Consider the following 12612-nt stretch of genomic DNA (forward strand, 5'->3'; position numbering starts at 1 on the left):
GAAGAAAAGGAAAAAAAAAAAAGACCCTTGTTGAACCTTCAGAGATTTACCCGTCGGCATCAGCCTTGCAAAGATTCAGCACTAAACCCATATCTGCAATCGCACCGTCTGGGCTGAGTTGTGGTTCTGGGTAGCATCGCGGGTTCCTGTAGGGCTGGCATCATGGTGATTGGATTGTGGGCCAAGCAGCTGAGGGAACGCAAAAAGCCACAGAGTCCAATAGCCAGACGCCAACGGAGGTCTGGACTCTTTCTTACTGGTATTCTGTTTTGTCCATGCTGACTGTGATGTGACGGACAGTGGATCTAAGCCTAAGACTAAGCCCCCCTGCCTCCGCCTCTTGTACCTAAATTACCACGCGTCGTAAAAGCTTGGCCACAGCCGATGTCGATACCGATGCACTGCTGATGCCGCTTATATGATGATGGTTGCTATGGATGCTACATATGCATGTGAGAGGAGAAGGATGAGGTGCTGACTCTTTGTGCTCAGCTCCGTACGGACCGGACCTACCTTGCTGGGCTACATATACGAACGACATGGTAATTCGACCGAAACCGAGCAATGGAGAAATTAATTGTCATGATTTTCTAGGTAGTCAGTCTAACCGAAGCTCTTCCATGACGGACCGTTGAACCGTCGCTGTTCCTGTGTATCTATTCCATTTCTGGTTATACTCGCAACTTCTCCGCGTATTCTGTCGATCAAGCGTTCGTGCTGAATGATTATCCGGACTGGGACCATAGATCCACAGCATTTCGTCAATTCTTTCCAACTTCTAAAAAGCTGCATGTTTCCTGTTTCTCAAAGTTTTAGTTTCAGCTTCTTTGTTCTCATGTTTCTGTTTAAAAACTGTCACACCTAATTTTATACAGAGCTTCCGTTCCTGACGCAGTCTTGTCAGCATTCGTCACGTCGCATCCTCCACTATGACTGCATCCTCTACAGCCACCATTGGCTCGTATGAGCTGACGTCTCGCGCAATCAATGAGCCCCCTGTCGCCGCTGTTCGGGAGTCTAGAGGCTCAGAATTCTTTGATGAATCCCGGAGGCTTGGTTCTCACCCTAATGGAGATTTCTCAGATGGTAGCGGTAATGGCTTGGAGAGTATGACGGCACAGACAGCTCCAGTGGAGATTGCTGAGAGCTGGAAGTATCCCCGTGAGAATATGTTCAAGACTGGTGCCACGTTTTGGAGTCTTTTGACGTCGGGTGCTAATGATGCTGCCTATGGTGTAAGTCATTCTGTAAGATTTGTTCTCTCATTAGCTAACATTATCTCAGGCTTTGATCCCATATGTATGTGCCCGCTACCTCACTGATATGCACATGCGCTAACAATTGATCAGCTGGAGGAGTACTATAACCTGAGCTACATCGTAGTATCTCTCGTTTTCCTATCTCCTTTTGTCGGATACATCTTCGCAGCTGTCCTCAATAATACACTGCACAGACGAATTGGTCAGCGAGGAATTGGCATTACCTGCGGTCTATGTCATATTATTGCATACATCATCATCGCCATCCACCCTCCATACCCTGTCCTAGTTCTTGCATATGCACTTGCTGGGTTTGGCAACGGGATTGGCGATGCAGCTTGGAATGCCTGGGTAGGTAACCTAGACAAAGCCAACGAGACGCTCGGCTTCCTGCATGCTTTCTATGGCGTTGGTGGTGTCATTAGTCCTTTGATTGCTACGAATATGATAGCCAAGGCTGGCCTGCCCTGGTATACCTTTTACTATGTTATGGTAAGCTGAATCTTATTATCTATGAGCTGACAGCTAACTACAATAGCTCGGCCTGGCCGCTATTGAGCTCGTCACTTGTTCCTGGGCTTTCTGGGCAAATGGCCCAGAGGTCTACCGCCAGACCATGGACGCAAGTAACGAAGACAGCCAGGGCATGAAAGAAGCTCTCTTCAAACTTCCCTTCGCTCGTGTGACCTGGCTTTGCGCCGCATTCCTTCTGTGTTACGTCGGCGTCGAGGTTTCCGTCGGTGGCTGGATCGTCCAATTTATGATCCGCGTACGAAAGGCTGAGAATTACCCAGCAGGTATGACTTCCATGGGCTTTTGGCTAGGTCTCGCAGTTGGTCGAGCCATCTTGGGCTTCGTCACGCCGCGACTTGGTGTCAAGGTTGCGGTGTCTTTGTATCTGCCCGCAGCTATGGCTATGCAGTTGATATTCTGGCTGGTACCAAGCTTCTACGTTTCTGCCATCACGGTAGCTTTCCAGGGTTTCTTCTTGGGACCCTTGTTCCCCGCTGTTGTGGTTGCTACTACCAAGATGCTCCCGAAGCACTTGCATGTTAGTACTATTGGATTTACCGCCGCTTTTGGAGGTAGTGGAGCGGCGATCCTGCCTTTTGCTGTCGGTGCTATTGCTCAAGCCAAGGGTGTCAAGACTCTTCAACCTATCATCCTTGCGTTCTTGAGTGCGCTGTTGGGCTTATGGTTGTGCTTACCCAGGATTAGTAAGAAGAAGGATTGAGTGAAGGGAACAGAGTATAGGAATATTGCCAACTCTCTCCCAAGGGGTGGTTTTGTGGAGGGCATTGCAGAACGAGCCCGTGATAATAGTTGTATATAGCATGCTCAGAGTTTATATCCGGCAACATGTTGATATTCACAGTGGCTGTTTTTCAACGTTCACTTGTAGCTATCCTTAGAACTCAGCATGGCGCCTAGACTGTGATATGAGCTGTTTGAACTATCGATGAGATCAAGATGAGGGCATTGCATCGATAAAGGCCTAGGGCAGAGTGACACGCTCGATATTCGCCAGCGAAAAGTATATAGTATGTTGGTTTTGGCCGCACTAATACCTTTAGGATCTAGTATCTGGCCTGATGGTCTAGCGGTATGATTCTTGCTTCGGGAGTGACATCTCAGTTCTCACAGGAGGACTAAAGTTTGCGAGAGGTCCCGGGTTCAATCCCCGGTCAGGCCCTTCTTTTGCCAGTCTGACTGACAGGCATCTGATGATCTTTTTGCCTCCCAGATAGACCATCCAAGCCGACCAACAGAGAAAGAGTCTGAAACTATCCATGATCTTATATCTTAAACTGTACGTCTGACAGTATATTCCAGATAAGCAGCCGTAGAGCACTCCAAAGATCTAATCGGGGCTTGGAGTCCGAGCAGGTCTCCATAAGCACTATGATTTCAATGCTTCCGTGATAGTTTGATATATACTCGGCAACTGCAAGACAACGGAGGCTCCAACTATGACGATGGCTAGGATAGAGCTTTTCATAACTTTGCAATGTTTTTTATTAGAAATGAAGTTTTATAAATCCAGGGTTAAGGTTCTGTGAACTCCCTTTCGAATTCTCCAGCACGTCTCGAATACGATCGCAACATTCGTCTGGGCTTCGATATGCTGCCGTGTTCTTCGTGTCCAGTCAGTATCGTCTGGCTATCTTCAGTGCGTCGGTGTTCCAGATGATATATCCCATCGCTGACCGTGCTGCTGAAAGTGCCATCTGCTATGATACCGCAATGTTTATCGCGGGCGATCTTGCCGATAAGGTCGGCCATAGACATTTCGATGTGTAGTTTTACGATATATGCCAGGGGGTGAAATTGCATATATCTGTCGAAAGTCAGTATGCTTCATAGTGAGATGATGGATAGATGATGCCCTACACAAAGGTATTTCTCAAACTCATCATAGCAATGATAAGAACATCCATGCTCAGTGAAAACCCAATAATAAACATATTAAAATGTGTCAACCTCTTGTACTTTGTCAACCCATGTATAATAAGATTGACCCGGACAATGTGTATGAAATAAATGTTCAAGCACGCATCGACGATGAGATAGATGACTTTCTCGCATCGGTCCCACCACTCGTTGATGTGGACGTATCGGTCTGATATTTGAAGACGCGCTGGAATCCAGATGCAATAGACGGAAATATTAACGGCGGTTATGAGGACTCCCACGATGATCTTTAGGTGGTAGGCTCTTTTCGAGTGGGTGAGGAGGATTCCACAGCGATTGACGATGATTTGGAGGAGAAATTGGACCTGAGACAGTTAATGGAGAAGTTCGAAATCTGGCGGTGGTATCCGTACCTGAAGAGCCCATGTAGTGACTGTGAGAAGTTAGCGATATCCTATACTGAGTAGGCATGTTACTTACGAATAGCGAAATAGAAAGCAAAGCTAGAAGCAGGAGTCAGCATGAATCTGGTGCTCGTGGAAGAAAGACTCACCTTGGGGGTATAACATCGAGTAAATGCAACATACAAATGACCGCAAATACCGTACAGACCAACAACTCCAGCCAGACCATGATTATATACCCATTTTTAAACACGCGCCTCCCATGGCGCTGATATATATGGAACGACTGCCTGCAGGCCTTCCAGACGGTAAGCCATCCAAAGCCGATGGTAAAACCCAGAGCTGTAGAGGCGATGACCAGATCACCCCTGGTAACCTCCTGAGCTTTGTAGTGGGGAGAAAGGAGGGTTATCATGCCGACATGTCGTGAGCTTTTGTGTTAACATTTGGGTAAGGAACCTCGGAAGATGTTTTCCATGTTTTGGGGTGGGAGGTGCATAAGAAAAGGATGGGAATTACTACCGAGGGATTGATCTAACAATTAAAAAAACACGGCGTCATGGTTCTGGGGGGTAAAAAAGCAACGTGTTGGGGTCTCGGATTGCAGATTCTCTATACTGTTTTTACTGTATGGCACGCGCGGACTGGAGATGTAGCGCAGGGCTGATGATTGGAAGTAATCTACAAGCCTCCTTATGCCTGCTGCATCATTGTACAGGTCAAGGTATAGTGTACTTTTAAATGATATAATATCGATGTCTATAAAAAGTATAGATACTGAGCATCACCAAACCTAGATTCCCTGCACCTCGGGCCCCTTTCCCCGCGCCGGCAACCCTTATCAAGTGCCGCCTATCAACCGTTACAGAACCAACAGTCAGTTACAGTACGTACCCCTAGCAGAGTTTCTTTTTCCTTTGCAATTTCTATCCCAATTGATCAATCACATGAGATCTGCACCACTAGACAATGCGAGGGGGCCAATTGATCCCGGTCTGTGGCCTCTCGATCTACACGGTGGTAACTCGCATTGGGTGACCAACTGTCTTGGCACTGGTGAGGCTGAGGCTTTGCGACTGAGTCAAGGAGAGTTTGGAGTGACATTTGCGATTTCAGCCCAATGTTTAGAGAGTGTTGTGCATTTCATTTTGGTGTTTCCTGATTTGTTTGGGCACAGAAACTTTGGAGGTGATATTCCGCGGTGGTCTTCTAGAAGGCTTTTATGGGTGACCTCTTTCTTTCCTCACCGCTTTGTATCTATCACAAGACTCTAAAGCAAAAGAAAACCTCAATTAGCTGGCATTTCTTCTGTCACGATTCAAGACGAGCTTGAGATTACTGTATTGGTGTCTGAGTCTCCAATGATTGTCGGGCCGCTGTCGGCAATGGACCGCCATGGCCTCCCTGTTGGCTCATGTAGGTCTCAAGCCACAATTCGCTTCTCCTCGGTATAGCAGAACACTGAGCTGCACTTCATTGAGATCAACACACATCTCCTTGCTTCTTCACCACCAAATCATCTCTGCGTACTGCATACTCATCCTGATAAAGCTGACTCGGTAGGTCTCGTCCACTAATTCGTCCCAATTTGGGTGCGGCTCGTGCCGTGAGTAATGTCTCCATATTGAGTGGATTCCCCTGAGGCATCCAGAACTGAGACTAGTGACGATCCCAAGATGACTTGACCTTCATGGGACCTTGTCACCTGGTCCAACTTGGCATTTGGTGCATCTTAAATCCACCATGACAGGTGGCACAGGCCAAGCGGCTTGAATTCATTAGTCTAGGCCAAGCCTTACGAGGATCATTTCTATCATATTCCAAATGTGAATCAGGATCAGAGACATGGACGAGAGGATACATGTGCCGTCTTATCCTGCCTGCCTGCCCATAAAAACAGCCTCACTTCGTCATCTCCCCCTGCCCGAGATTTGATGTTCTTGATCCCAATCTTATCAACAGAATCAGCCCAACAGACCATTTATCCAATCTTGTTCGAGACCTTCACTTCCCCGCAAATTTGAGGTGCATGATCGACGCCTTAGCGGAGCCAGTGCAGTCGACTACCGATGAAACGACGCTATCCTGGCTGCTACTAGTCCAGGAGGCGCAACGACAGGTTTTTGTAGGGTTCTTACACGCAGAGTTTTGGTGAACGTTGGGCTCAAGATTGCCACGCCGCTATCAAGTTAGAATGTCTCAAACGGGCATCCATATCGCCTTGTCGATCGCGGGTGAAGGAGCCTAGCAGCTTACCTGCTGCAGTCGGCCTCCTTTAATCTTCTCATGAGGAGTAGCACTAAGACTTTTCGGATTTATTACCGAAAATTAGCGATATGGCTTTACCAATGAGATATCATCAGTAACCTTCCACCTATTCTTAATTTGAAACATTGCTGAAGGCAAATTGAAGATGACTCCCAGACATTGGATATAGGCCTTTTACGCTACGAAAGTCCGAGTCAAAGGATTGAGTTTAGAGTTGCCGATATTTCCTGGCTCATGACTCTGAGAGAAAGAACGACTCCAATAATGGTAGCATGGTAGGTGAGCTCGATGATGTATTGGGCTTTGGTTCCTGGTTGGCAAATTAGGTGCTTGGCAAATTATCTGGAGACGGTCAAGTCTGTGGGCAAAGATCTCATTGCAAGAGAGGCACAGCATAAACCAAGTTGATGCGCTGAGTTTATGCCATGCTACACAGCTCTGTTATGTACGTAAAAGAAGTTTATATCCAAGAAGCATGTCTGACGTTCGCCATCCCTTAAACACAGTTCTTTCCACCAGGAATAAAAGTACCATCTGAGTTCTCGCAACCGCAAGTGCCATCGTTGGGATCCTTGATGCAAGTAGTACCAACACCAGAAGACTCGCCATTGTTGCTAAAGAACGTTAGCAGTGAACATACGGAAGAGAGAAAAAGGAAACCAGCAAGTCACTTACTTCCAGAAGAAAGTCCAGTAGTCCTCATCGGCAGTCATGTCTCCAGTAGCAGGAGCATCACACTCATAAGCCTCACAGGTGCCGTAGGGAGCACCGTTGTTTTGGTTATACTGGTGATCAACTTTGAAAATAGCAAAGGTCTGCTTGCCAGAGACACGTGTGTTGTAGGCGCACTCCGCGGCCTGGATGGCGTTGGAGGTCTTGGAAGCTGTGTCACTCTGGTTAGCTTAGTTAATCATTGTATGGTAGATGTCTTACGGGAGCATGCTGGGCTCTTGGGGTATTGGCCCTTGGTGTTGCTCTTTGCAGGCTCAAGAGTAGCACTGACAGCGCCAGCAATGGCGAGGAGAGAAGTGAAAGTAGCGAAAGGATACATTCTGAATTTGTCGAGATAGAGCACTAAAATCTTGGCAAGAGGCTTATAACAATATTATAGGGGAAGAAGTCTTAGCTGCGAAGATCCCCCAGTCTTTATACCCAGCTACACGAATCCCTTTGTTTCAAGGAAATTGAAGCAATGTTTCCGAAACTCGTCAGAGTGGAGAGTTTCCCATGATTCTTGCAGTGGAGCGCTTACTCCTTGGATAATTCAAGCAGGGATAGTGGCTCGAGCTTTGGCTCGAGTGTCGTATTTTGCGTGCAAGGATGTTTGTGGCCTCGTAAGCTTTGTTCATGAAACGAATGGTTGACAAATGTTCCGACTGGTGGATTGTGGTCTATACGTGTATTGTGAATTAGCTGAGTACAGGTGGTTCAGCATTGTCATGGTGCATAGTGTTTTGGTTAAGATGGGGGTATGCTGGTGAGCTGCCATTTACTACTGAGCTTTCTTGACTCGATTAGATTATCTTATCTCTTTAACACCTCCAACTTCCGCAACGTTATATCCGAGACCTGTTTACGCGGATCCGGAAACTTTAGGTCGCGGGTAGTGGGCATCAGAACCGGGCGACTTGTATATCCAATCATGATCAGCCATCACTATGGGAATTCAAAGTCAGGTATGTGATAAGATGGAATTTATTAAAAGGTTATAAACTAAGCTAAACTATTCTAAACTTAACTCCCTCCCCAAGCCATCCTACAAATCCTCCACATCCGTAGCGGTATGCGGATGAAACGTCTCAAACTTAAAAATGGCCTTCTTGGTCTCTCCTTTGGGCTCATACAGCACCAGCTCGGGACAATCGTCCCAATCGCCAATAGCACCCGAATCAGTAAAGTAACCATCCTGAAGTGTGCCCGTAACATTGAAGTGATACCCAATTTGATGAAGTCGTTGTCCTGCGCAGCGAAGTGATACGCGAGAACCATGCCGTTGCTCCAGCGCAGCTTGGATATCGGAGAGGTGGTAGAACATGGAATAAGAAGGAATGATGCCAGCGTCGCGCAGCCAGTCATAGGTTGGGAGACGTTTGAAGATTGAAACGGCTTTTTGGAAATAGGGAACTGCCTCTTCGGCTTCTTCGTAGTGGCGGCCGTAGCATTCGCGGTTGAGGCTGCTGAAGCATGTGCCGTGGGAGACCCATTGGTCTTGCCAGAGGTCCTCTTTATCGCCGTCAGCAGACTCCCAGATCTTGTTCATCTCATCAATGGTGCTTTCGGCTCCAGCGTGATACATAATCTGTGTGATGTTTGTGTATGTGCGGTTGGTATCGCAATCGGTTGGGATGGAACCATTGTTATGGATGGGCCAGAGGCCATGAATGGTCCATGAATCTAGACATCCATTGTTAGTCGTGGACGTTTCGTGCGGTTGGGGTCTAAACTTACCAAAAGGCCCAGAAACTGGTCGTGTATCCCAGACTTGCGTCTGCAACAGTCTGGCTGGAGAGAGGTAGCAGCAAGTGTCATCGGCCGAAGCTTCACCGTAGCAAGAACCTCGACGAGTTCCAGCGTAGACATTGGGGGTTCCAGCGAGAGCTACAACGGAAGTAGCAGCTGCAAGAAGGGACAAGATCTGAAATGAACTCATTTTGTTTTCTTCGTTTTTACTCGAATTGAGTTGTGCTTCTTCAAATTTCACAAGTTATCTCAGCTTCCTTTATAATTCTCCTTCTATCAACACACACCCCCTATTCATAATAATGAGATGATTTCCTGGTTCTCCCTCAAGATCATACGACTCAGCTCAACCGCTTGCTGCAGACAAGGCATCATAGAAAAGTAAGCAATGTTGGTTTCGGGCGGCTGATACAAGGCAGATACTGCATTACACTCAGAAGAAGCCAAGAAAGGACGCAGGAACGGTCCAATAAGACTCTGTAACACGTCAGCTAGTACCCGGAAGCGTATCACTGACGAATCAGGTTTTGGTCTTGGAAGTTGAAGGTTTGCGAACGATAGCTGACACGATACCTAATGCGGACTCTTTTGTAGTGATAGGTTCGATATAGTTTTGTAGATCCATACCAGCTGCAAGCTGCCAAGGTTGAGACACGCAGGTCCTAGAGTCGTTTTATTCGTTATTCGTTTTCGTTAAGACGTTTGGTTTCACCATTGAGTGTTCAGCACGCAAGCATCTCGTCAGTTCATTGACTCACTTACGATGACAAGCTCATGTTTGGAATGCGGAAGGGCCCGCGGTACTGCAGGTACGTACTATAGAGTATGGACACTGGGTGGTTGATCGGGTGACGAATACATTTACGCGGTAGGTTTGAACTGCGGCTGAGATTATAGCTATGCGTTGAAAACTTCCAATTCTTCATTCCAAGGATCGTGTTGAAAGAGGGTTTGTCGGAAGATTCAGAGTTTGCCATCTTGGCTGCTAAGAATAGGATGGTTGTTTGCTTGGTGGCCAAGACATTCAAGATCCTATTGCTGAAAACCTGGTAGCAAGTGAGTCAGTTGGATCTCGTAGCCGAAAGCATCTAAGACTTTGCTCCAGAAACTAAAGACTGTTGACGAGTTCGTTCAGAATAATTCATGGGTCATCAAGCTCGTGTACGAGGTCACCTTTACGCATCGAAAAGGCAGAGTAGAATCATAGCAGATCTTTCAACTTTTTAGAAAACCTGTCAGCTTAACCTTGATAGATTTCAGTCGGTTCCCCGGTCATCCGAGCAAACAAGTCCTTTTATCCTGAGAATCTCTGATGATCGGAATGTGATAGTTTGAGTTCCAACCGACCTCGGCTGGGCAACAGCCACGAGGGATAACGGTAGAAATAATCCCGAAGTATTACTAACGAGCCATTTTGACAATACGACGTTACCTTGCCTATATTGGAATATAGATATTTAACTTCCAAGGAAACTTGACTCGTGAAAGAACGGTAATCTTGGCTGCGCAGGGGGAACGATTTAGGCTATTCCAACTCCAATGTGGGGAAGATCAACGTCATGCTTGAGATGCGGCTGGAATGTGGATCCATTGCTCGATCAACCTGGTGTTTGGGGCCGAAAAAAAGGCTTTTATGGCTGCAATGATGATCATCTTTAATTGAGGCTCTTCAACGGTTAACAATCACATCTAACGTGCAATTGGGAGGTTGGAGATAACTTCAGATTGTTGTAGTTTTGACCTCGCTTTATGTTACACCGAGAAAGTCAAGGATCTCACTCCTCCGTTCACTGGCGCGGTTAGTCTAATGAGGGGAAATAAGAATGTCGTCAATCATAAAATAGTTTAAAAATTCATCGGCAATAAACACTGTCTTCTCTTCTCTCTTTTTCCCTTTTCTAAAGGGTTTGCTTTGATTGCTGTCAAAATGCAGCTCCTCAGTGTCCTCGTAGGCATTGCCTGTCTCAGCGCATCATCACTGGCCGCAAACCATCCCAAACCTCCCCAATTTCACAACTCAGCCAACCACCCTGGCGCAGACCCTCATGTGATTTACGACTCTAAAACAGGCCAATACTTTGCCTACTCAACCGAAGGCGCAGATCCAGGAAGTCTCTTCGCCATCTATAGCAGTCCCGACCTGTCAACATGGCACAAGCATCCTGGCGGCGTCCTAAAAGCATGCTACGATGATGACATGAACCGCATTGAAGGCGGCCAAGCTTGTTGGGCACGCGATTGGTACTGGGCTCCTGAGACTTATTACAATGAGAAGACTGGGTGGTACTTTTTCTTCTTTGCTGGACGGTTGACGGAGGATTTGGCCAAGGATTACTTCCGGTACGAGAAGTTTGAGGAGCCGAGTAAGATTGGTGTTGCGGTTTCAAAATCACCAACGGGCCCATTCCGGGAGATCCAGCCAAAGCCAATCGAGTATTATCCATTCGATCCGGACTATCATGATGTCAATCTCATCATGGATGAGAAGCAGATGCGTCCCCCACAGAGTCTCGAGGAGGGTGAAACAGCACCCAAGGGTACTTACATCCCCACCATCGACGTTAACATCTTCTTTGACAAAGATGGAAAGGTCTATCTGTACCTTTCTCGAAATGCTTATCGAAATTGGAACTGGGACAAGAAGTTGGGCAAGTACATCGAAGAATCCAATATCATCATCGTGGAAATGGAGCGAGGATGGTGGGACGATCCTGAAGCTTCTACCATGCCCGAGATCATATCATCCCAAAAGGACATCCACGCCAAAGATGCACCACCTCTTCCCCAAAACATCACTTCTTACAATGGCACTGGCGAGATCGGTTCGCCTCCGCGCAAGGATGGTTGGAAAACCGTTATCTCCTACGGAGCTGACCCCCAAGAGTGGGAGAACTACCATGTCGACGATTATGAGAAGAACAACGGCACTAAGAAGGATCGTCGCTGGGCTGAAGGCAGCACTACAATTACCAGACCTGGAAAGGACGGCAAGCCTGTTTATCTACTTACATACAGCGCCAACAACTATGAAGCCTCCAACTACGGTGTAGGCTTTGCTACGTCCAAGTCTCCCTTCGGACCATTCCGCAAATCCGCAAACAATCCTATCCTCTCGCAGAAGCCTGATGCTGAAATTCCCATCTATTCGACTGGACACGGCAGTATTGTCGCTTCTCCCGCCAAGCATAACAAGAAAGTTGGTGCCCAAGATGTAACCCTCAGGACACCACCAGGTTCAGAGCTCTTCTACGTGCATCATGCGCGAAATAGCACTGAGCGTGATCGATCCATTTACACGACCCGCATGACTCTCGATGAGTCATGTATCTACTTTGGCTCGGACGATGCTATGAGCATGGATCTCACATCTCTTGATCAACCTCTTCCTAAGAATACGTATCCTATTCACATGGACGTTCGAAGCGCCAAGAATAAAGGAGGCTGCCAATTCCACGTCAAGGTGACGTCCAAGCCCCGGGCGGCTTTTGATATTCTTGAAGGAACGAACAGAGTTGTTGCTCTACCTGGAAATAAGATAGCTACTTCAGTCAGGGCTGACGAGCATACGGGATCATTTTCCCTGTCTTTTGGTGGTACTTCTGTCGAACAGTTGGCCTACCAGCGGTTGGGTGTTGACGGAAGTTGGTCCACTGTTGCCAAGAAGAAAGTAAACTGCAGATAATTTGCACAACGCATAGCTTTCCAAAGAATTAGCTATTTTAAGGAACAAATAGGTCAAACTATCAACTACTGAATATATCTACCTACGATATTGCTGGTGACGACATCATGTACAATCAAAGAGGACA

At 47.0% G+C, this 12612-nt stretch overlaps 4 protein-coding genes across 4 annotated transcripts; 2 read left to right on the top strand and 2 right to left on the bottom strand.

Moving 5' to 3' along the window:
* Positions 1 to 929: 929 nt before the first annotated feature.
* On the top strand, positions 930 to 2493 carry FIESC28_10678 (uncharacterized protein; the record flags this gene model as incomplete). Its single annotated transcript, XM_031164809.1, has 4 exons — positions 930 to 1235; positions 1285 to 1299; positions 1350 to 1751; positions 1798 to 2493. 4 exons carry the CDS (start codon positions 930 to 932, stop codon positions 2491 to 2493), a joined length of 1419 nt encoding a protein of 472 aa, XP_031011101.1.
* A 4346-nt stretch (positions 2494 to 6839) lies between these two features.
* On the bottom strand, positions 6840 to 7394 carry FIESC28_10679 (uncharacterized protein; the record flags this gene model as incomplete). The annotated part of the gene is made up of 3 exons (XM_031164810.1): positions 6840 to 6957; positions 7019 to 7226; positions 7277 to 7394. The coding sequence occupies 3 exons, from the start codon at positions 7392 to 7394 to the stop codon at positions 6840 to 6842; spliced, it is 444 nt and encodes a 147-aa protein (XP_031011102.1).
* A 705-nt stretch (positions 7395 to 8099) lies between these two features.
* On the bottom strand, positions 8100 to 8993 carry FIESC28_10680 (uncharacterized protein; the record flags this gene model as incomplete). Its single annotated transcript, XM_031164811.1, has 2 exons — positions 8100 to 8737; positions 8792 to 8993. The coding sequence occupies 2 exons, from the start codon at positions 8991 to 8993 to the stop codon at positions 8100 to 8102; spliced, it is 840 nt and encodes a 279-aa protein (XP_031011103.1).
* Positions 8994 to 10730: 1737 nt separating this feature from the next.
* FIESC28_10681 (uncharacterized protein) lies at positions 10731 to 12485 on the top strand (the record flags this gene model as incomplete). Its single annotated transcript, XM_031164812.1, has 1 exon — positions 10731 to 12485. One exon carries the CDS (start codon positions 10731 to 10733, stop codon positions 12483 to 12485), a length of 1755 nt encoding a protein of 584 aa, XP_031011104.1.
* Positions 12486 to 12612: the final 127 nt, after the last annotated feature.

This window comes from Fusarium coffeatum, assembly GCF_003316985.1.
Source record: "Fusarium coffeatum strain FIESC_28 chromosome Unknown BRIP53273_contig_328, whole genome shotgun sequence".
Lineage (NCBI taxonomy): Eukaryota > Fungi > Ascomycota > Sordariomycetes > Hypocreales > Nectriaceae > Fusarium > Fusarium coffeatum.